Source organism: Dysidea avara, chromosome 10, assembly GCF_963678975.1.
Source record: "Dysidea avara chromosome 10, odDysAvar1.4, whole genome shotgun sequence".
NCBI lineage: Eukaryota > Metazoa > Porifera > Demospongiae > Dictyoceratida > Dysideidae > Dysidea > Dysidea avara.
Window position 1 is genome coordinate 6,151,752 of NC_089281.1, and position 21,487 is coordinate 6,173,238.

General features: G+C 36.5%; 1 protein-coding gene and 1 long non-coding RNA gene across 4 annotated transcripts in view; one reads left to right on the forward strand and one right to left on the reverse strand.

Moving 5' to 3' along the window:
- The window catches only part of LOC136268174 (uncharacterized), a 34,710-nt gene that overhangs the window by 1,182 nt on the left and 12,041 nt on the right, over positions 1 to 21,487 (reverse strand). Inside the window, exons 1-8 of one of the 3 annotated variants that reach the window (XM_066063434.1) lie at positions 12,461 to 13,741; positions 6,079 to 7,670; positions 4,073 to 5,271; positions 3,895 to 4,018; positions 3,266 to 3,403; positions 2,886 to 3,213; positions 1,093 to 1,292; positions 904 to 1,032 (exon numbers count right to left, since the gene is read on the reverse strand). In XM_066063434.1, the coding sequence (XP_065919506.1) occupies positions 904 to 1,032; positions 1,093 to 1,292; positions 2,886 to 3,213; positions 3,266 to 3,403; positions 3,895 to 4,018; positions 4,073 to 5,271; positions 6,079 to 6,081 (2,121 nt within the window). In that variant the 5' untranslated portion in view covers positions 6,082 to 7,670; positions 12,461 to 13,741. Of the gene's footprint in view, positions 1 to 903; positions 1,033 to 1,092; positions 1,293 to 2,885; positions 3,214 to 3,265; positions 3,404 to 3,894; positions 4,019 to 4,072; positions 5,272 to 6,078; positions 7,671 to 12,460; positions 13,742 to 18,814; positions 18,890 to 21,487 lie in introns of those variants that run through there. The other 2 variants (XM_066063433.1, XM_066063435.1) reach the window with 2 other exon arrangements.
- LOC136268175 (uncharacterized) lies at positions 12,932 to 13,885 on the forward strand. The gene is made up of 2 exons (XR_010706894.1): positions 12,932 to 13,026; positions 13,367 to 13,885. It is a non-coding gene; the product is annotated as an uncharacterized lncRNA (long non-coding RNA).

A 21,487-nucleotide genomic window follows, 5' to 3' on the forward strand; every position in this document is an offset into this window, starting at 1 on the left:
ACTGTACAACAAAATGTGTGGATCCTAAATTTGTGTAAATCAGAGGTGAATCTGTAGTGGTTGGTGATGGTAGTGGTGGCTCTGCCAACCACTATGAGCATATCCGACAAATGATAGACAAATGGTATGTGGGAAACAAAGAAATAAATGAAAAACATTACCCATAGACATTCATGTGATCCACTGTGAGCAAAACCTGACTTGTTTGCATTTTCCTCAAACTTCATTTACAACTTTTTGGTTGTCTGGAGGTAAAAACTAGAGGACTATTAAAAGCTTCAGCCTTGTCTGGTAAGTGCTTTTGGAGTTATAGCGATAATCAATATGAACAGCAAAACAATCGATTTGTACAGTGCCTATACAGGTAAAAACTACAGGCGCTTGTTTAATCAATCGTATATCTCAAGTGCAATGGGCTAGAATTGTAACTAGTGCCATTCTATTCACCATGAACTGGGACATTCATCAAGACATAGTTTGTGGCTTAAATACATCCATACCATTAATCAAGAAGGTTGTTCAAGCTTAGAACTGGCGATAATAAGTTGTTTTATCGCAATGTAACCAAACACACATAACTCACATTTGCTTCATGGTACAGAAAACAAAACAAAGATACGCATTCTTATTATTCATGAAGAGCAAATCCATTGGTATATTATTCCTTCACTGTTTACTGAAGCAATTAAACATGCATAAAACTATTTATGTAACATGCATTTTTACTCAATGCATACCAATGGCATTTGCCTCGAAAACACAATTACGCTAACAAGTTGGGTTTTCGCTCATCTGGTCACACATAGAACATTACTGCACTATCTAGGTATGTATTATCTAAAGTCATTGCTTTTAGCACAGCAACAAATACATCACTACTGCACTACTAATATGTTAACTCACCCCCCTTTGTTTAAGGGGTCCACTTTTTCCAATAAATATTGCTAGTAGTAAACAACCAAATGACCAGATGTCCACTCCAGTAGTATACAGTACTTCATACGGACCAGATAATACCAGATGCATTGAAACCTGCCAAATGGAATTGGAGTAACAATCACATGTTAATATATTCAGTAAGTGACTACTCACTTCAGGAGCCCTATATCCCATAGTACCCAGTGGTAACACACTGGCATATCTTATCATCTGATGTTCCTCTAAATGTAACTGATAACCAGGTACTGTGGCTGACGAATCAAAGTCTCCTAACTGTACTATAAACTTGTATTGACAACTACAGAATAACACTTCACTACACTGGCAGGTTGTCTTGATCAGTATGTTGCTGGCTGGAGAGGAATACAACACAATAAAACAGTATGGTTGACTGCGTACATAATTAATAACAAAACATATCTAACTTGATTATGAGTTAATGCTACGGGTTTTATTTCTTTACTGTTCGACATTGTTTCAGCCCGAGACAAGTTTTTTGCACACTGTAGCAGTTACAGTGCATGCATCATGGATTTGCCTTCCTCCTCCTTTGTGTCCATTTCTTTCTCCACTACCACATAGGTGCTGATTAGTGGCAATATGTGGTAGCTATACAAGAATGATCTGTAATTTCTGTAGTAACTGGATTGACTGCAGATGCACTTCTCATAATGTTCTTTGTTTGTAATATAACAGGTAGAACATACGTACCCGAAAGCAAAGCAGCACATGGCTGTTCACTTCCCAGTATTTGATAGTTGGGGCACACATTTAATTGCAATTTCCGGAGTGACTGGATTGATTATAGAGGCGCTTCTTGTATTGTTCTTCATTGTACAATGAGTAGAACAAGTTAAACGAAGTGGAATGGTAACATCACTTTCCAGTAATCAATAGTCAGGAAAAGGCATTAAGTGGTTTAAGTAAACAAGTAAGTGTAAGCAAAAAATTTTATATTTGAGTAGGGCTCATAAAAAAAGCAATAAAGGAGACAAAAACAAAAATCAATTAGTCAAAGTCCAGCTACTATAAAGGAGGCATCATGTTCTTTTACTGCATGACCTCTAGATGACTTGCTGCTTTGAATACATAAAATTGCACTGTAAAGCAGCACAAATGACAAACAGCATCTCAACCAACCCATAACCATTGAATAATGTTCCTCATGTTTAAAAAATAGTAGCTCCACGAGCCATCCCACCAAAGGCACAAAAATCTAGAGGGGTGAAAACACCATGCTCCACCTCTTTGATTCTCTGAGCATACTTCCTCTTCTTATTTGCTTCATGCTTTTGATACACAGCAGACAGGGAAGAGGCTTGATTGCTGGATGTGTTTGGATAAAACACCTTTACAACAAAACAGGCATCCTGTTGTCAAGACCAAAAACCCTGTGCTTTTAAATCAGCTCTAGCAAAAATTTGCACATCGACGAGTAAAAGTTTCCCCACTAAAAGGTTGCAAAGGTGGTTCCACAGAGACACTAGAACACACCTCAGTGAGAAGCTGCGCAGTGAGATCACATATTTCATTATGGCGAATGGTGGAAAAGCCACCTGTAGAACAAATCATAGAATAGTCCACCGAAAAGGGCTTTCCACAATGACACTTACCAGGTACACTAGGAAAGGCCCAACCATACCTAAGACAAAGAATCTCTCCTTATTCAAATAAAAGCGATGAAGAGAAGTAATCCACACCTGCAGCTGTAGTGTAGTATCATGGCTATCTACTAGTATAGCTGCAGGTGTAGATGACCTCTCTTATCTCATTGTTTTTATCCTATGAACCCTACTAAAATATAAATTTTCTAATTTTCCCTAGACTTAGGTACTTCCAAGAGAATGTTCTATACTACTGCAAATTGAACTTTTGAATATTAATTCCATGGTTGTATAGGTAACACCAAACTATGTACACAACATTACCGCTATTCTTCTGTATACCTTTAACATCACGATGCACCAGTCCTTGTCCATGCATGTAGTCCAAAGCTTTCAGTACTGATTTCAGGACATGTTTTACATTCAGTAATACTGTCTCCCACTGATCTCTCTTCTCAACCAGTTTCATCTTTAAGTGTTTCAAACAACCGTGATCTTTAGTGGAGAGGACATTTCTGAAGTTGATGTCCATTTTTTGCATGAAGCAGTAAACATAATACTTATCCCTGTGACGTTCATGCTTCTCTCCAACCAAAACAGCTTCAAGATTTATAATGTTGGGATGACATAGTTGAGAATGGACACTGATTTCTTTTGATCGGTAAACTGTCTGTGTAAAGACGTACATTATAGCTTGAAATGGTCAATGAATTTACACTTACTTTCTTCACAGCAAACTCCTTCCCAGCATGGAACACAACAAATACAATAGCATTTCCACCATATCCAATCCTACTGGCTGTAGCTCTCTTGTTAGGTAGTGGTAACTGAATGTGTCCTGAGAAACTTTCAAGATCTGACTGGAGGAAAGTATATGTATGTACAACATGATATTGGATGCAGGGGAGGATACGTACAAAAATCTACTATACATAAAATATGCTACTATAGCCCTACCAGACCTACTGCTACCATAGTTTTCTCAAATTAGGACCTGGTTGTTTTAATTCTTTCAAGTAACTTTTCAGCTCAGCCAATTAATGAGTCCAGCGACTAACTTTCAACAGCCTTGTAATAAAATTTTATCCGAAAAGCCACCTGGAACACATTACGGTACCTTGGTTAAACAAAGTGAAAAGTCAAACATTTTCATGTACAGTGAGTTTAAAAAAATCGATGCATTTTGTCTGCCTATGTGTAATCAAGAGTTCATAACAAAATACCCTCACCAATTTTTATTATGAATTCTTGACTGTACATGAAAATGTTTGACTTTTCACCCTCACTGATTTTTATTATGAACTCTTGGTGTAATGCATGAGAATTCTCAATTCTGATGCAAGTATCTTACACTAAAGATGATGTATCCTGTTTTATTAACATTAGACTTAAAATGTTTTCTCTCTCTAACTGGAACAATTTGTTCATTACTGGTAGTAGCAGTCACATCTAGGTTGGGTAACTTTTCATCTTCACTATAAGGAAAGAAATATTTTAAATAATTGTAGAAATATTTATATTTTAATTACCTGGCACAGTGTAATTCTAATTTTGCCATGAAACGTCCAGGATTAATTTCTGTTCTCACCTTCACTAAATACTTTGTTGCTCTTGGAAGTGATAATAGTTTAGGATCTAAGCTGTATTGTTCATTCTTGTAAACTACACATGCTTTACGAGGGAATCTTGGTGGTTTGTCAACATTTGCTGATGTTCTAGGTTTAGCTGATGGCTTAGCTGTGGCTTGTAACTCAGATGATAACTTTTTCCTTGACGCCTCGTCCTTACGATGTGACTTAAGTATTGAATCCACATCTTTCTCTTTAGACACCACTGTAACATCTTTTCTTCTTTCTTCCCTGGAAATTGGTTGATCTTCATCAAAATCAGTTCCATAATGTTGAGAAACGGACACAGTAGCCCCAGGTAGTGTACTAGTAGTGTAGCCAGTAGCTTCAGTGAGACCACCAGCTTGATTTTGTCCAGTTAAGGACTCATTGTGTAATGTTGCTCTTTGATCAGGTATAGCTGCTTCAAGAGCTGGAGTTAAGTGTTTGTTGGTAGTACTTGACTGAGGTGGAACAGTTGAGTAGCCACTAGAACCACCTACGTTATCTTCTGTGAAGGACCCTATGCTCCCTTGCAAGTTTTTACTGAGTTCATTTTTTGCTTGCTTGCTGCCTTGAGATCTCATAGCACTAATATATTGAACATCTCCATGATCATAACATTCCTCCATGCATGTACATGTTATAGAAAATTTCTCTGTCTTGTAAAATTCATAGCTTTCTACATGCGTAATTTCATCAAGTAATGTACTGCCTGAATTGTTGTACTTATACGTTTTTTCATTTAATACGGTTTGATTTAGTGTATTAAAGTAACACAATTCAGTAATGGAGGGGAGTTGAAGACATTGCAGAATAGATAAACTCAAGTTAGTTAGGTAACAAAATGTTAATAATGTTGATTCTGAAACTTGTGAAACATGATCAAGTATTGATTTGAGTAAATGATCATCATCTAAACAAGTGGCAAAATTTTTCTGTATGTTGTTTACATATTTTCTGATTATTTGTAAAATGTCTCTAATTTCTTGTGACATTGATTCTTGTTTAAACACTTCCTCAGATATTTTAAAGAGTGCCAAATATGGTAATAATTGTTGGTTGGCTTCATTATCCTGTACAACCACGTACAGGTATACTTGAGTAGTTTCAGCCATCATCTACAAATGAAACACATGTATTAGTATAAGGATTTTTGATTTATTGGGGATCACTATGTAACATGTTTGTATATTTGTCTACTTAAATTCTGAATAAAAAGATTATCACATGACTTGTTATGTAACTGAATCCTGTACAGGGTGTTATGTATATCTACAAGGTGAGTTTTTACACTGAAATAATTCTGTGGCATCTATATTATGTTGCTTGAAGAAAGTATTGATATGGAAAATTAATGCCTTGGTATGGTTTTGTTGGATGAAGAAGACAAGCAGCCCGATTGAAGATGAAAGAAAAGACAAGGCGCAGAGGGCCTACACTCGTTGGAACCCCAAAAGGCACATCCCACTGGTAAGTTTGTTATTGTGGTATAAAATGGTGGCTGTGCACTGCTTTGTTTGGCCTTTAGCTTTGCGACTGTGGTCAGTGAGGCAGTGAGTAAGGTAGTGAGACTAAAATTCAAGTTTTGGCAATTTTTAAAAATTTTATATCTGGCCACCTGTAAGTGCTTTGTTGTATTTAATGCTGTTTTATGTATTATATGGACTAGTACTATTCCGTAAAGGTGATTTTTGTGGCGTAAAATGTCCCTATGATGATTTTTTTAAAGGTGGAATTTTGGGCAAGAGTTCATAATATTATGAACTCTTGTTTTGGATGATGTGTGAAATTTTCACCACACTCCCTACTTACATGGTACTACCATACCATTTGATTATTGCAACAATTCAGTATGATTAACAATAACAACCATAACTAGCTCACAAGGTATGCTGGACTACAGAAACTCATGCACAACTAAATACCATCTTGTATATCTGCGAGATGTCTTGTCAGCTACCTGGCTCCTACCATTCCCACACCGGTTACTTGTATCTTGCAGCAACATCACTGTTATCTTGCAGCAACAGAATCACAATTATCACAATAATTCTCCCTGGATTCTGAGCAACCCTCCAAAGTTTCAGTATACTGTTTGTTATCCATATGCAACTCTTCTCATTTTTTGTCTAACAGGAATCAGCCACCAAATTCTGACCACTATTTTCCAAACAAAAGGTTGAAGGGAGCTCATGTGACTGCTGAAGCTCAGGCATCTCTTGATATATTCTTCCCAAAATGCCAAAGTCTTGGGATACGTAAAGCCTCAGGAAGCCTTGAGTGAAGCATCGTCAGTGAAAAAAATTCTAGGAACGAGGAAGAATTGCAGAATTGTAGACGTGAGATTGAAGGTCAAATAAAGAGAATCATGTCAAAGGTGTGAGAAGTGGAGCCTCTGTGAATGTTTACTGTCATGGTAGATGGCAGCATTGCAGATCTGAAAGATTACTGGGAAACACTGGAACATACACTTGCATTACTACCAAAGCTAATGTTACAGTGAATAGGTCAAGAGTGGAGTATATGATCAATTGTGGAAATTGATTTTGTATGGACAATCAGTTTCTAGAGAGCAACTGTGAAATAGAATCCCTCACTGTCTCCAGAAAAATCAAACATCCAGTTCAGAACATGACATACCTGGTTCACTATACTGACCTTATCATTCCCTCTGTTAACATTACTCTACTACGCATTATACTTGTAATTACACTCACTCAATTTTATACATCTTTTATGCAGTCATTTTACTATTAGCAACATAGCCAAATAAGTTGCTTGCTGGATAAAGAAAAGCAATGGTGGTGATAGGAAAGAGCTATGTAGCAGAAGAAGCAAAGAGTCTTCAATGTTACAAAGAGTTTTCATTAGTAGTACACTTTCGAGTTGCTTTACACTACAAAAAAAGGTCAGCCACATTTTTTCACAAATTAAGCTAGCATTCACACAAAGAATAATCTTTCTTGATTTGGAGAATTTTAGCTATAATGCAGGAGTCATTACGTATATATCATAGGGACGATAGTACTGTATATTAGGGATCATGGAGGTTTGGGTATTTCTGGCCAAAAATATTACCCAAAAGCCAGCTTCACAATACCATCCTGGTGCCTTGGCAGTATTGGTTAAGTATAACAAAGCCCAAAAGTGCCTTCAGCACAACCCTAAATACTTCCATTAGATAGCTACAAAATTTAAAAATACATGCATCATGGACTTATCTTTGTTCTCCTTGTGTTTTATTTCTTTTTGTTGACAGCCCAAGGTGACCATTCATGGTAGCGAGATGCATGGCTTCCCTATGTTTGCAAATGTGAATTGTGCCGTGGTGACTGGATTGATTACAGAGGTGCTTCGTTTGTAATCCTGTGTAACAGGCTGAACATAGCTGAAAACAAAGCATGATGGCTACTTCTGAATCACTTTCAAGTCAGTAACTAATAATTGGGGTGCACATTCAGACAAAACCATTAGCTTTGGCACCATCCTTTCTTTTGATGCAGTATGCACGAGTTCACTATAAAAATGTTACAAAAAACATAAACAAACCAGTATAAGGAATTTTAGGTTTGATTAGGGATCGTAGAAAAAAAGTAGGGAAACAAGAGAGGTTGCCTACACCTGTAGATATACTAGTGGACATTTAATCTCTAGTTCAGTCTATTTAGGAGAATTATATTATAGTACATCTTTAGTATAGGTGACCTCCCCTGTTTCCCTACTTTTTTCTATGATCCCAAATCAAACTTAAAATTTCTAATACTTGTATATACTTGTGCCGGTAGTGTCTAATCACTGGACTGGAATACTGGAATGGACTACTGGACTGACATTCTTTTGGTTTTACACATTTTTAAGGGGTGTAATTTATTTCACGTACTGAGCTAGAAACAGCTTTTAAACAATAATCCAGGCATTACCCATTTATTGCAACACTGGAGATACCAGTATACCGAGCTACAACTGCTGGAACTGCTCTTCCTTGCAAGTCATGAAACTAGCATGTGCACTAATTAATTAGAATAAACTTACAATACACATGTACTAGCAATAGTAAGGGTATTGTTGCAGTGTAGATGTTTTTCCTTTGTTGTTTCAGTACTTAGCACTAGTGTTAGGGCTGCCAGTTTATTTGCATAGCCCCATTATCGCCTTGACCGGAGGTGCCGCCCATAGCTATCTTCTAAGAATAATTACTGGCTCATCTCTACAGCCCTAACACTAGTGTTAAAGCAACAAAGGAAAACATTTATGCTACAGCAATAGCCTCTATCACGCTTTACCAGTTTATCACTATTAACACACGTGTATCGCAAGTGTATTCTAATTAATTAGTGCGCACACTAATTTCATGACTTGTAAGGAAGACAGTACCAGCAGTTGTAGCTCGATTGTAGTGTGTCTCCAGTGTTGAAGGAGATGGATAATGCCTGGAATATTGTTTAAAAACTGTTTCCAGCTTAGTCTGTGAGTCCAGTCCGTAAATCCAGTCTGCAAAATACATTACGCCTTTTGATCCTAAAAAGTAGTTGTGATAAGCCAAATGGGTTCAATTAAATGTAGTCTATTCACTGCTTGACAGTAGCTATCTACTCTACTGTATAGCAGATACTGACATGTAGGCATGTCCAAAAATGTTTCTCTCATTTTTAAGCACACATGATTATTGTGATACAACTTTCTATAACAAATGTATATTGTGAATTGGTGACTAGTCACTGAAGTACATGATACAAGTATGTAACTGCGTGTAATGTGGGGGCACATTAAATTTACCTACTTGTAAAACTTGTACGTATGTACTGTATGCCATTGTGCTATGACCATGCAATTTTCTACTCCTATTAACAGCTAAATGGCAACTTAATACAATTAACAGAATGCAGACATTTCATTCCAGTAAAATTATATCAAGAGTTAATAATAAGAGAGGAGAGTGTCTAACGCCGTATAGTCCTGTAATAGTTGATTGGGCAGAAGTTAAACGGCTTCTTTTCCACGTAACGTACAGACTGGCTAGTATATTTTCGCATTTAACCACAAAGGCTATCCCAGACACAAGGGCGTGCGTTCAACTCAATGTTCAAGTTCACCACGAAGAGCATCGCTCTGTTGCGTAAAGAAGTGTGGCTGTTAACCTCGAAGATAACTCTGGGGGAGAGCGTCTGAGAAACCAATAAACACTGAACCAAAGGCGGAGTATCTCTTCGAATTTTCACTGTGTCGCCATGTTACCCTACCTTTGAGCATTCTTCAATTGAAGGAGCACTTTTTCCTGTACATACCAGCTCAGTCTTTGGTTCAGTCTTCGAATATTCTCGAGGATTCATTACAGTGCGGCTAAACTAATTACGGTAAGGAAACGAACAAATGCTAGAAGCCTATACGATACACGAAAAGGAAGCCGTTTAACTTCTGCGCAATCATCTATTACAGGCCTATACAGCGTTAGACACTCTCCTCTCTTATTATTAACTCTTGATTATATGCTATAGAAAGTTGCATCATAATAATCACGTATGCCTAACAGTGAAAGAAGCACTTTTGGGTGTCAGTATATCTGCTATACAGTAGAGTAGATACTGTAAAGCAGTGATTAGAATGCATTTAATTGAATCCACTTGGCTACATTTTAGGATTAAAGTGTTACACTCACCAGTTGGTGCTAAAATGTTGTCACAATCACCCAAATGTACAGTAACCCCACCTTTAAAAAGGGCGTCTGGATTCAGTGGAATGGAATGGTGGACTGGAATGGTGGAATGGACTGGACTGGAATGGTGGAATGGAATGGACAGCGTTGGGCAAGTTACTTTATAAAAGTAACTAGTTACATATTACCAAGAGTAAATAATAGAGAAGAGAGTATCCAACTGCCATATACCATATCAAAAATGATCCTGTAAAGTCCACTCTGCTTGTTAAAACATTTTCAAAGAAGGTGTTAAATTAGTCTATTAACAAGTGGTGTGCACACAGGCTTTGTATTGTGTGTAAGTGTTGAAGGTGATGATTACTAGATATGAACACTTATATGATACACTAAATTTTACTGAAATATACAGAAAGACTTAACAGGATCATTTTTGATATGGTATATGGCAGTTGGATACTCTCTTCTCTATTATTTACTCTTGATATTACATATCACTTGCAACTGAACTATTTAGTTACAGTTACATATTACCCATAAAATAAAGTAACTATAATAATATTACATATTATATTACTTTGTGTCCACAGCCTTAAACTTTCACGTGTGAAACTACCACTTTATCACGTGACATGATTGCGTTGTTGGACAATGTGCAAATCTTGGCTATAAGTAAAAAGCTGGTGAATAAGCTTCATTCAGTAGGCTTCGTTACTTCGTTGTGGCTAGGCGTTACTCAGAGGCTAACTAACGAGATTAGTAACTTCATTACTAGTAGTAATAATATTACATAATGTTAGACTCGTTACAGTAACTATATTACTCAGGTAACGCGTTACATTTGTAAGTGAAGTAACTTGAGTTATATTACCTGTTTTTATAGCGTATTTCGTTATATTACTTTGTTACCACAAAAGTAATATTACGTAGCGCGTTACGTAACGCGTTACTCCCAACACTGGGAATAGAATAGTGGAATGGAATGGAACTTAGGTAATTTCAATTAGTGATCACCTCTTTAAAAAGACCACCTTCTAACAAAGACCACCTCTTTACAAAGACCGTTTTACTTTAATATCTGAATTGTTGTTTTAGGGCCCTATAAGACAGTCTTATTGATGAATTGTGTGCCACATGTTGTGTCTAGAAAAGCCAGTGATATCTGATTTATGATACAATACAGTAATAGTTATATATCCCATACAAAAACAGCTTAGCTATACAAAAAAATGTGTCCATGAAACCAAGAGTTCATAATATATAGAACTCTTGACGAAACTAAAAGCAACTGGCAACTAAAGGAGCTAATATTTGGTAAGGCCAAAAAATGAATGTCAATATATACTGGCAACTAAGTATAATTTACAATAACCTTGGCTTTTTATCATTGACTTGTGTAGTCTGACTGTATTCCTAATTCCCTGTAAATGTAATAGGCTAGTAAATTGGTACCTTTCTCAATAGTCTGGCGTTGTAGAGGGTAGCTAAATTACTAGCCAATTAGAGTTACAGGGAATTAATTAGGAATGCACTAAGACTGTATGAGTCAATGATAAAGGACCAAATTTTTATACATTATAACGAGTTATTTGCCTGTATTTCTTGGTCTCACCCAAATAATAGCTCCTTTAGTTGTCAGTTACTTTTAGTTTGATGGGGACGTCACTTTTGTATAGCCAAACTGTTTTTGCATGGGGTATATTTATAAATTAGATATCACTCTGACTTTTCTAGGCATGTGGCACACAACTGATCAATAAGACGGATACACTCAATTTAAACATTAAAGTAAAATGGTTTTTATAAAGTGGTGGTCTTTGTTAGAAGGTGGTCTTTATAAAGAGGTGACCACCAATTGAAATTACCAAAGTACCATTCCAATCCACCATTCCATTCCAATGAATTCAGACACCCCCTTAAAAATGTGAGAAACCAAAATATGTCATTCCAGTAGTCCATTCCAGTAGTCCATTCCAGTAGTCCATTCCAGTGATTAGACACTACTGCTGTAACATGGGCACAAGTGATTTGCCTGAAATATACGCACAAGCACGAGGGCACAGCCCGAGTGTGAGTGAGTATATTTCAGGCAAATCACAAGTGCCCATGTTACAACTAATATATTCCACTTGGGTGACTCACCTACAAGTGTGGAGAAACTGCAGGAATGCTTTGCGAGTGTATTTGTATGGTACCACGTGAATTTCGATTGTAGATAACATCGTAAGAGCAACGATAAATTGCTGCTGAAAGGCCCAAGGTAAATGTATCAACATGAGCATGCAGATCGCTTCAATTGTGGGTACGCAATTAAACACAGGAAACCCAAATGCAAGCTGAACAGCTAATAATGAAACGCACTATAAAGTACTTACTATACTAGCCATGAATAAACTAAAGCAGTGAATATGTTTACAGCGCTATAATGGCCTAGTCAATTAAGCACCACGCCCAGTCACTACCATTGCGCCAGGTGTCAAAACAGCAATATAAAGACAATTCAAGTGTACTAAAGTACTTACTTTACTAGCCATGAATAAACTAAAGTAGTGAATAATATTATGATAACACTAATGGCCAAATCAATTAAGCGCTAGCATAGTGTCTGAACATCCCCACATGACTATACAATCAAAACAGCAATATAAACTAACCTGTGACCATCTTCATTCAGTAAAACAACGAACTATCTTCTCCCCCAAGTCCATGATCTATGCTTTAGCTCACTTTATAAAACTAAAACTCACTATCGATCCTGTGAAGTGTCGCTATATTAAAGCAGAGGAGATCACACAGTTTCATCAAAGAAATCACTACAGATGATTTCTGAGAATGCTTGGAATGCATTAATAAGAATAGGAGGTAGTATATATCACTTCTAGGAGGGATATAACTTATATAAATATACTACCTCCATTTCTCGTTAATGCATTCCTGAACACTGATAGCAGTGCTATTATACGGGTACTGATGAAAGCCGGAATGGAACGGAATCAATCGGGGCGCGCGCCAAGTGTAAAATCGTTTCTAACACATTGTGCGCTGTTTCCAACGGTCACACAATAACTAGAATTAGTTTGTTTCTGTTAATAGACATGCTAGTAATCGTTCGCTCGAAAGTTCTATTAAATGCCCACCACGTGGCAAGGTGTGTGCAAATAAAATCCATCCAGTTCAGTTTAATCCTGATATAGAAGTACTTCCTTACCATTCCAAAAAGGTAAACTACAGTAGTATTTTCATGTTGTAACGGTATTCAAGCCAATTTAGTACAAGTGTCGCTGGTTTTCTGAAGCGACTATAATTCTACCATTTTTGGCAGCGATTTACGACAGTTAGCAAACTGCAGTATGTTATATTAACAGTGCTTACAAAAAATACTTTAACAGCTTAGCTAAATAGTCCTGAGATGATTGTACAACGCATTCTTGCAGTGGGCATTAAATAGAGCCATCGAGCAAATGACTTCTAGCATGTCTATAGCAGAAGCAAACTAATTCTAGCACAATTCTAGTTATTGTGTGGTAGTTGGAAACAGTGCTGTTATAATGTTGATGTAGACAAATTGGAAAAAAATCCAGCGTAGAGCAGCCAGGTGGGTCATCAGTGATTACAACAGAACTAGCTCTGTGACACAAATATTAAATCAACTATCCTGGCCTATCCCACGGACACGACGAAAGATATCTAGACTGTAACTGCTCCACAAAATCCTCCATCAAGACATATCCCTATCAATTCCCTCATATTATCAATCTGTAGAGAGACAAACAAGACACTATCATCCCTTGCATTTTATCCTGCCCACACCATCAACATCTTATCAACAATCATTTTACTCAAGATCAATCAAAGAATGGAATGAACTGCCTGTATTTATTATAGAGATGACAAACTATGATGAGTTTACAACTAACTTGATATCACACTTTACAAACAATCAGCACCACACTAGTTAGTATACAATTGTACCTAATATTGTGATTCCCCCTTTTTTTCTTTTTTTTTCCTGGGCACACCAGCTGTGCTGACTGCCCAGTAATCATAAATAAATAAATAAGTGGACAATCTGTTTAAAACGATTTTTAACTTGGCGTGCATCCCTATTGATTCCGTTTCATTCCAGGCTTCATCACTAGCTACCGCTATTATACCACTTAAGCACCTTCTTTTCCCTTTGAAGTGAGGTGTGAAAGAAAGTGGTATGTACATAATTACATATCCACAGCACAATTAGTTTGCACACTCTGGGTTACACAATTCTTACTAATGACACATAAGCAATAATGTTTATGTGTAAACAACTATTGCATCATCAACAGATACAAATTTTTCCTTCCAAAATGAAAGTGAAGATCAATCAATTAGGCGTGGCATCTTCTTTAGACAATAAGACAATCAAGAAAACAAAACATTTTGGGTTTGGCAATGTGGTTTTATGGTTTCCTGCTGTTTTCAGTTTCAACATATTTGACCTCTAGCTATAGGGTGTGTCCATTCACTGTGATTGGATTACTGGACTCACAAAGTTTCATCATACCCTTTTCAATCACTTAACTTAATGATCATTACTTTGCATATCACACATTCAAAGTCTTGCCTTGCACATTAGAGGCTAGTCTATTTAACAATACAGTGATGATTCATAATTTGAACTCTTTTGTGTACACCAAATGTAGTTTTTCACAAACATTAATACGTGTAGCCTTACCTACCTGTTATAAAGTGTGTTCATTGGGAAGCATTTCTCTGGCTAGCTGCTAATATGCAATTGCTCCTTTATATGCAAGTATCACAAACCAAATAGCCGGCAAAGCTATATATAGTAAATACACAGACTGTTGAAATGCAATAGATGACGCTACATTGTTCAATCCTACATAATGCATGTCAATGTGTGCTTTAAAAAAAAAAAAAGAAAACAAGACTAAGAATACAGACAGATAGATGCCTTATTAGTAGTATTCACAGTGCATAGTCTTGCATCTTTGCTACCAGTAGGCATACCATTTTTGATACAAACTACACTGAGCTTTATTGAATATAATCTGCATAGTCCAGTCCATGCAGTAAATGGATACACCCTTTTGGGAAATGCTGTCCAGATAGCAGACAAAGCAGATTTTAGCCACAAACAGTGTCATTTTATAATGCTTGTCTTTAAGCTGGTAATGTATAATCACTGGATGGACTACTGGACTGAATTTTCTCTTTCTGAAAGTAGTTTTCGTTAAGCAAGCCTTTAGACTCTATTTAGGCTGTTTTGGGTGGGTAATAATTCTCATATATTCCACCTTGTTTTCCACATCTTCAGACACAATATAACATAAGCTCGAAATCTAGGTTTCTTCAATCAGTATGCATTTTTCACGTGCAGTGATGTAATGAGGGCAATTATGTTGTCTTGTGAGCATGTATAGTTGCCATGGCACTAGTATTATCGCAAGAAAACAAGTCACTTTCACTGAGTCTACAGCAGAAACAGCCGTGGACGAGGTATGTAATGTGAGTGCATGTAAAATAGCAGTTATAAGGGCACAATGTGGAGTCTATGAAATTTATAAACCATCAGACCGTTAGTAGCACCCTTGCTTCGCTCATGTGCTACAGATTCAGGCCTTTGCATTTATAAATTTCATAGGCTCCACATTGTGCCCGTATACCTATTATCTATTGACAACCTCAGGACTTTTTTGCTAGCATGACGGTGTTACAAGACATTGGACCAGCTATAATATGTGACTGGGCCAGCAAAAATGTTAACGTGGACACAAACTACATTAGGGCATGAACAAATGTCAAACATTTGTTAGAATGTTTGTTAACCTCAACATTTGAATGTAAACTTCAACATTCAAACATTCATTATCCTGCCCATACTGTTTTTTGTTGTTGTTTTTTTGTGGTTACTTTTACTTTGTTCTTTTTTTTACTTTTAAATTGGTTGTTTTTAACATCAGTTTTCCTGTAATTGAAGCTACAAGTTTCACAAATGTACGTAACTTTACCTTATGTGCAGCTTACTACATGTTCATAAAATTATCATTTTTGTCATTGATTGGACTAATTGAGTGGGTGTAACAACATTCGAACATTTTTTAAGAAAAATTAAAGAATGAACATTCATGGATTCCCTAAACTACATGGTTGTATTTCATTACCTGAATGGAATATAAGCATTCTGTAACTCGTATTAAAATGATAGTCATTTAATCATACAGTACGAGGGACATCGAAGGTGTGGCGGCGATCTGTGATATAATATAACCCAAAAACCTGCTGCAATTTTTCCTCACAATGACATGACAGTATTGGTTGGGTAAAACCAAGCCCAAAAGTGTCTTCAGATCAACCTGAAACATTTCCGTAAGTTGCTACTGAATTTTAAAAAAAATATTTATTCAACAGAATTTTCTACTGCCTGCCTGCCTGACGCCTTCAGTCAAGCGTAGCAGAAAACTGGCTACAGCTACAGCCCTAATTCTTTCGCAGAAACGTTTCTAGCTTGCTTAAGAAAAAACTTTTGGTATATTGATGAACATACAATGCTTGTGCTATTTTCTTACCTTTTATCCTTCTTTACCATAGCCATCTGTCAAGGTTCTACCATTGAACGTTAATAGACTACAGTACGGCTTCCATCTACCAGTGTATATTGCATCAAACTATTCGAATACACGTGGTCTCTGGTCACGCATACATGACTCACTGTTAATATCGATTAGTGAGAGCAACTCGAGGCGAACTATACAGCAATGTGTAAGTCAATAAATATAGTTTATTTAGTAACAATGTTAAACCGAATCATCCAGGTCTATCTTCGCCATCCTATGAGTTGAAAAATGTTTGGCTAAGGTGAGTATAAAGCGCATTCACCAATCGTTTCCGCACATTTTCGAATACAGACACGCCTCCATCACAAAGCTACCACTCTGCACGAAGTAACCACTCTACAATTACCTATCTAGACCTTTAGTGAACTTTGTAATTTTTCCATTATCAGCCTGAAAAGTGTTACATACTAGCTGTAATACTGGGCATTCAAGCTTTGCCTGATATGTATGCCCTCTGCCCTCAGGCAGTCGAGCATACATATCAGGCAAAGCCCTCATGCCTGTGTTACAACTATTACATGTAACACTTTCACACCTCAGATCAAAGGAATTCCAGAGGATATATTTACCATGTATACCTCAACACAGGGAGACATCTAAATGTACACTGGTGTACATTGAAATGTACCCCCAGGAAAGTGGTTGCACTTCTAAAAGAGCAAGCCACTTTCATCAAAGCAAGTGCGGCCTTGATGTGGATGAGGTAGTGGTACCACCCTCTGTTTGTTTTATAGAAGCACAGATTGAAATCAATTGTGGGAATAAATCAATGTTCTGTGATGATTACCACAAATTGAAGTGTTGGAAGAAGCAGCAGTCAAATGAAGGTGTTTTGGTATCCTTGCCATTCTACAAGTTGGAAAATGTTACTTAAAGGTGAGAACTATAGTACGTTCACATTGAGCTGAATCCTCAAAAACATTTAATAACTCATGGATGCAATTACACACGATCTTGAAATTTGGCTCATTTGTAGTACTGCTTGATCCGCTAAAAATATTTCAAAATCTTTTTGTTCAAATCTTTGACATAATATTTATGGCCAATCAAAATTTCACAATACATTTCCTATGGGGAAGCCACATAAGTACAGTATCCATTACAGCCCTTTCCCGAACTTGTAATGGAGCCAAACCGTATGTATCTGTTGTTGACACCTTTGCTGTTACCAATAATCATCTGGTTAGCTGAAATGTTAACTCGATTGAGAAAAAATCCACTTTTAATTTTTAGCTGTTTTTTCAGGATTCAGCTCAACGTGAACATACTATAGCCTTACAGTACATTCCCAAGTGTTTCAGCATGTATTTGGATGCAGACACACCCACATTACGGATGATACAAGTTAACCACTCTATAAGGAAGCTTACTCCTTTAGGTCTTTAGTATACATTGTGATTAGTCTTTAAACAATGCGAAAACACTAAAACACTTGTAACTTCCCCGAAATTTGCCCTACTCGACTTCTGTGATATCCGTAGGACTCATCCGTTTATTATAACAATCATAGTTACAACGTTACTTGCTGCCGAACCATAATCGAATCTTTCAGGCATGCATATATAATGAATCCAGTGATTCCACTCGTATTGGCATTAAGGCTATCAGCCTTAACGGAAGTGTCACATAATAGCTGTAACATGGGCACAGTGCTGGACAAGTTACTTTGTAAAAGTAACTAGTTACATATTACATATTACTTGCAACTGAACTATTTAGTTACAGTTACATATCACTCATAAAATAAAGTAACTATAATAATATTACATATTACATTACTTTGTGTCCACAGCCTTAAGCTGTCACGTGTGAAACTACCACCTTATCACATGACATGATTGCGTTGTTGGACAACGTGCAAATCTTGGTTATAAGTAAGAAGCTGGTGAATAAGCTTCATTCAGTAGGCTTCAATACTTCGTTGTGGCTAGACGTTACTCAGAGGATAACTAATGAGATTAGTAACATCGTTATTTGTAGTAATAATATTACATAATATTAGACTCGTTACAGTAACTGTATTACTTAGGTAACGTGTTACATTTGTAAGTAAAGTAACTTGAGTTATATTACCTGTTTTTTTATAGTGTATTTCGTTATATTACTTAGTTACTACAAAAGTAATAACATTATGTAACGCGTTACTCCCAACACTGCATGGGCACTTGTGATTTGCCTGAAATGTATGCCCACAGTCCTTGGGCTGCGCCCTTGGACTATGGGCATACATTTCTGGCAAATCACTCGTGCCCAGGTTACAACTATAAAATATACACCAGTGTACATTTAGTTGCATCCCTGTGAAGAGGTATGTATCCTCTGGAATTCCTTTGATCTGAGGTGTGAAAGTGTTACATTACATACAATTATACACACATACACTTCCTGTACTACCTTATCCATAGCAGAAACTGTACAACACCAAGTAGCAAGCAACAGCATAAAACAGTTCATGGTAGCTGATCCAATCTGTGGGGCAGTACAATATAATTAAGTAAAGCACAAAACATTTTATAACAACATGGAGTACGGTAACTCTGGGATAATACCAATGGCTATTATGTGACTGAAAAGTCACCTATCTTGGACAACTTATTATTTCAGCATTATTTCTAGTGTCCAAGGAAAGGATCACCAACCTATTATGGTGAGTAGCTTTGGAATTATAGTACAAATAGCAAGGGAATCGATTTGTACAGCTGAAAGAAACTACAGGCACTTTACATTTGCAGCCATAATGTCCGTTTGCATTACTCTACACTCTACAGCATTGGAATTTAGCTTAATGGATTGGAAAATCAACCAAGGTATAGTTTTAGTCTTGTAGTCACTTGCACATACACATACGAAGTCAATTTTATTTTGAAGAAATGACAATGAGTTCGTTTATGTCTACCACACCATAAACGCACGTAACAGGTATACTGTTGGGGTTACAGAAACAATTACAAAGATATTCAAATTCTCCATGAGCAGGTGAATAAGATGGTATAGTATTTCCTCGTACAAAAACTGCATTCAAATAAATGCCTGGTCCTAAATGAAGGCCAGGGGTGCTACCTTAATACAAGGGGTAGTAGGAGACTACAATAGTGTAATTTGTAGAACAAGTCTTACTACAGCTACTGAAACCCGTGACTTGTCAAAAGCATGTCAACAGCAGCTGCTACAAGGAGCACTAGGATTTTTTAGCTGCTTCACAAATGGATTATAAGAAGATAAACACCCGGACTTTTATACACGGAAATATGGTATATAGTTTTTAATCAATTTGAGTCTTGGTTCTCATAGTAATAGCTTGCATAATATTTCTTTGTAGCATGCATAATATTTAACAATTTTTGTAGATTTCATTTTTCTTAAAACACATATGGTTAGGTTTGGCTGAGATGTATGCTTAGGTTTGGCTGAGACGGTTACACATTAACAGTAATCATATTCATCATTAAGGTTCATTACCAAATAATTACAGAAATTTGTTAGCTATCATATGCAAGCGTTAATGTTTAGGTGAACATGATGGGTTATGCAGTATACGTACAGACATAGGTGGGGGAGTTGAAACCCCCTTGGTCCAAAAAGCGCACCTCAGAATCATAGTTCACCAAAATTATCCTTTTTAGAGTGGGGCTGAAAACTGTGAAAAGAGATTGATATACTCTAATAGAGCAGTCAAGCACATTTCACAAAAATGTGTTCCTAAAAGTAGTTTAAAAACGAAAATAATTTGTCTACAGCGCAGGAATACAACCACTGTTCTCTTACTTCGTGAGTTAAACTAGTATCTAACCAATGTCTTGTTGAGCATTTGATGTACACAATGTACAGTACAAATTTAATGATATGGAAATTTACCAATATACCAATAATCGATACATTAGCTACAAAATTACCAATTCCAATACCAATACTGACATTTTATAGTAGTGGGTTGCATCTGAACATAAAGGTTTTTCAGTATGGACACTACAAAACAATATGGCAAAATGTAATTGCCAAAACCTTTCTGTAAAAGGAAAAAAGACTTTTCGATGACACAATCTGAACAAATGAAAAAAAATTGGAAATGGAACAATTGGCCACTAACAAACAGTTAGTATCTCAAGCCTCACACTGTATTATCCATGCATGTGACTAACCAAATATGTGACCGTCAATATGTAACTTAGTGAAATATCTGCTAAAAACTTAACTTTTTACTGATTTCCGATATAATTACTGATATTGTGATATTGATACCGATACTGATATCAATATTTTTATTAGTGCACCAATTTGTGTATTATAAACTGTAAACACAGAAACTTTTGTACAGTGATAATTTGACCAATACCAAAATTTGCTACTAAACTTTCTGTACCAGTATGTGAAGGAGACATCTGTTATTCTGTGTAATGGTAGTATAGATAAAGTGTAGCATGTCAAAATAGAAAAGAAATTTTGTATTGCCTGCTGATGTAATTAAAATGGATTTTAATTTCTATTGAAATTATTTTTGAAATCTGCAGGGTTCACAAGAGCGATGGAACAACTTCCCTAATTAGAATATTGATTTCAAAGGTGCTTCGTGTGTATCACTGTAGAACACACGTAGCTACCTAAAAATGAATCAGATGGCCTCTTGGCCCTCTTCACTCTCAGTTAGGATGTACATTTAGTTGTAATTTCCATCATGGCTGGATTGATTGTAGAGATGCTTCTTGTATTGCTCTTCATTTGTAATGCTGTTTAATGAGTGGAACAAAGCTGATAACAAAGTGGGATAGCCACATCACTTTCCAGCAAATTTTCACCTTGTCAATCCAGTTACAACAGTTGATCTAAAAATTATGATGATGATACAGTTATTGAGACGAAGAGATGCATAGTGTTTCCCTACAGTGCCACAACACAAAAACACTTGAAATGTAATCTGAGACTTACATGTATATAGCTGCAGTGAACTAAGTAAGATCACTATAGCTACTGGTAAGCATTGCATCATATTACCATCAATCAGTGTTTGTACAATAAATTGTCTGTATTATGAATTCAGTCAAAATTATGCATAGCTAGCTGTGTAGTAAT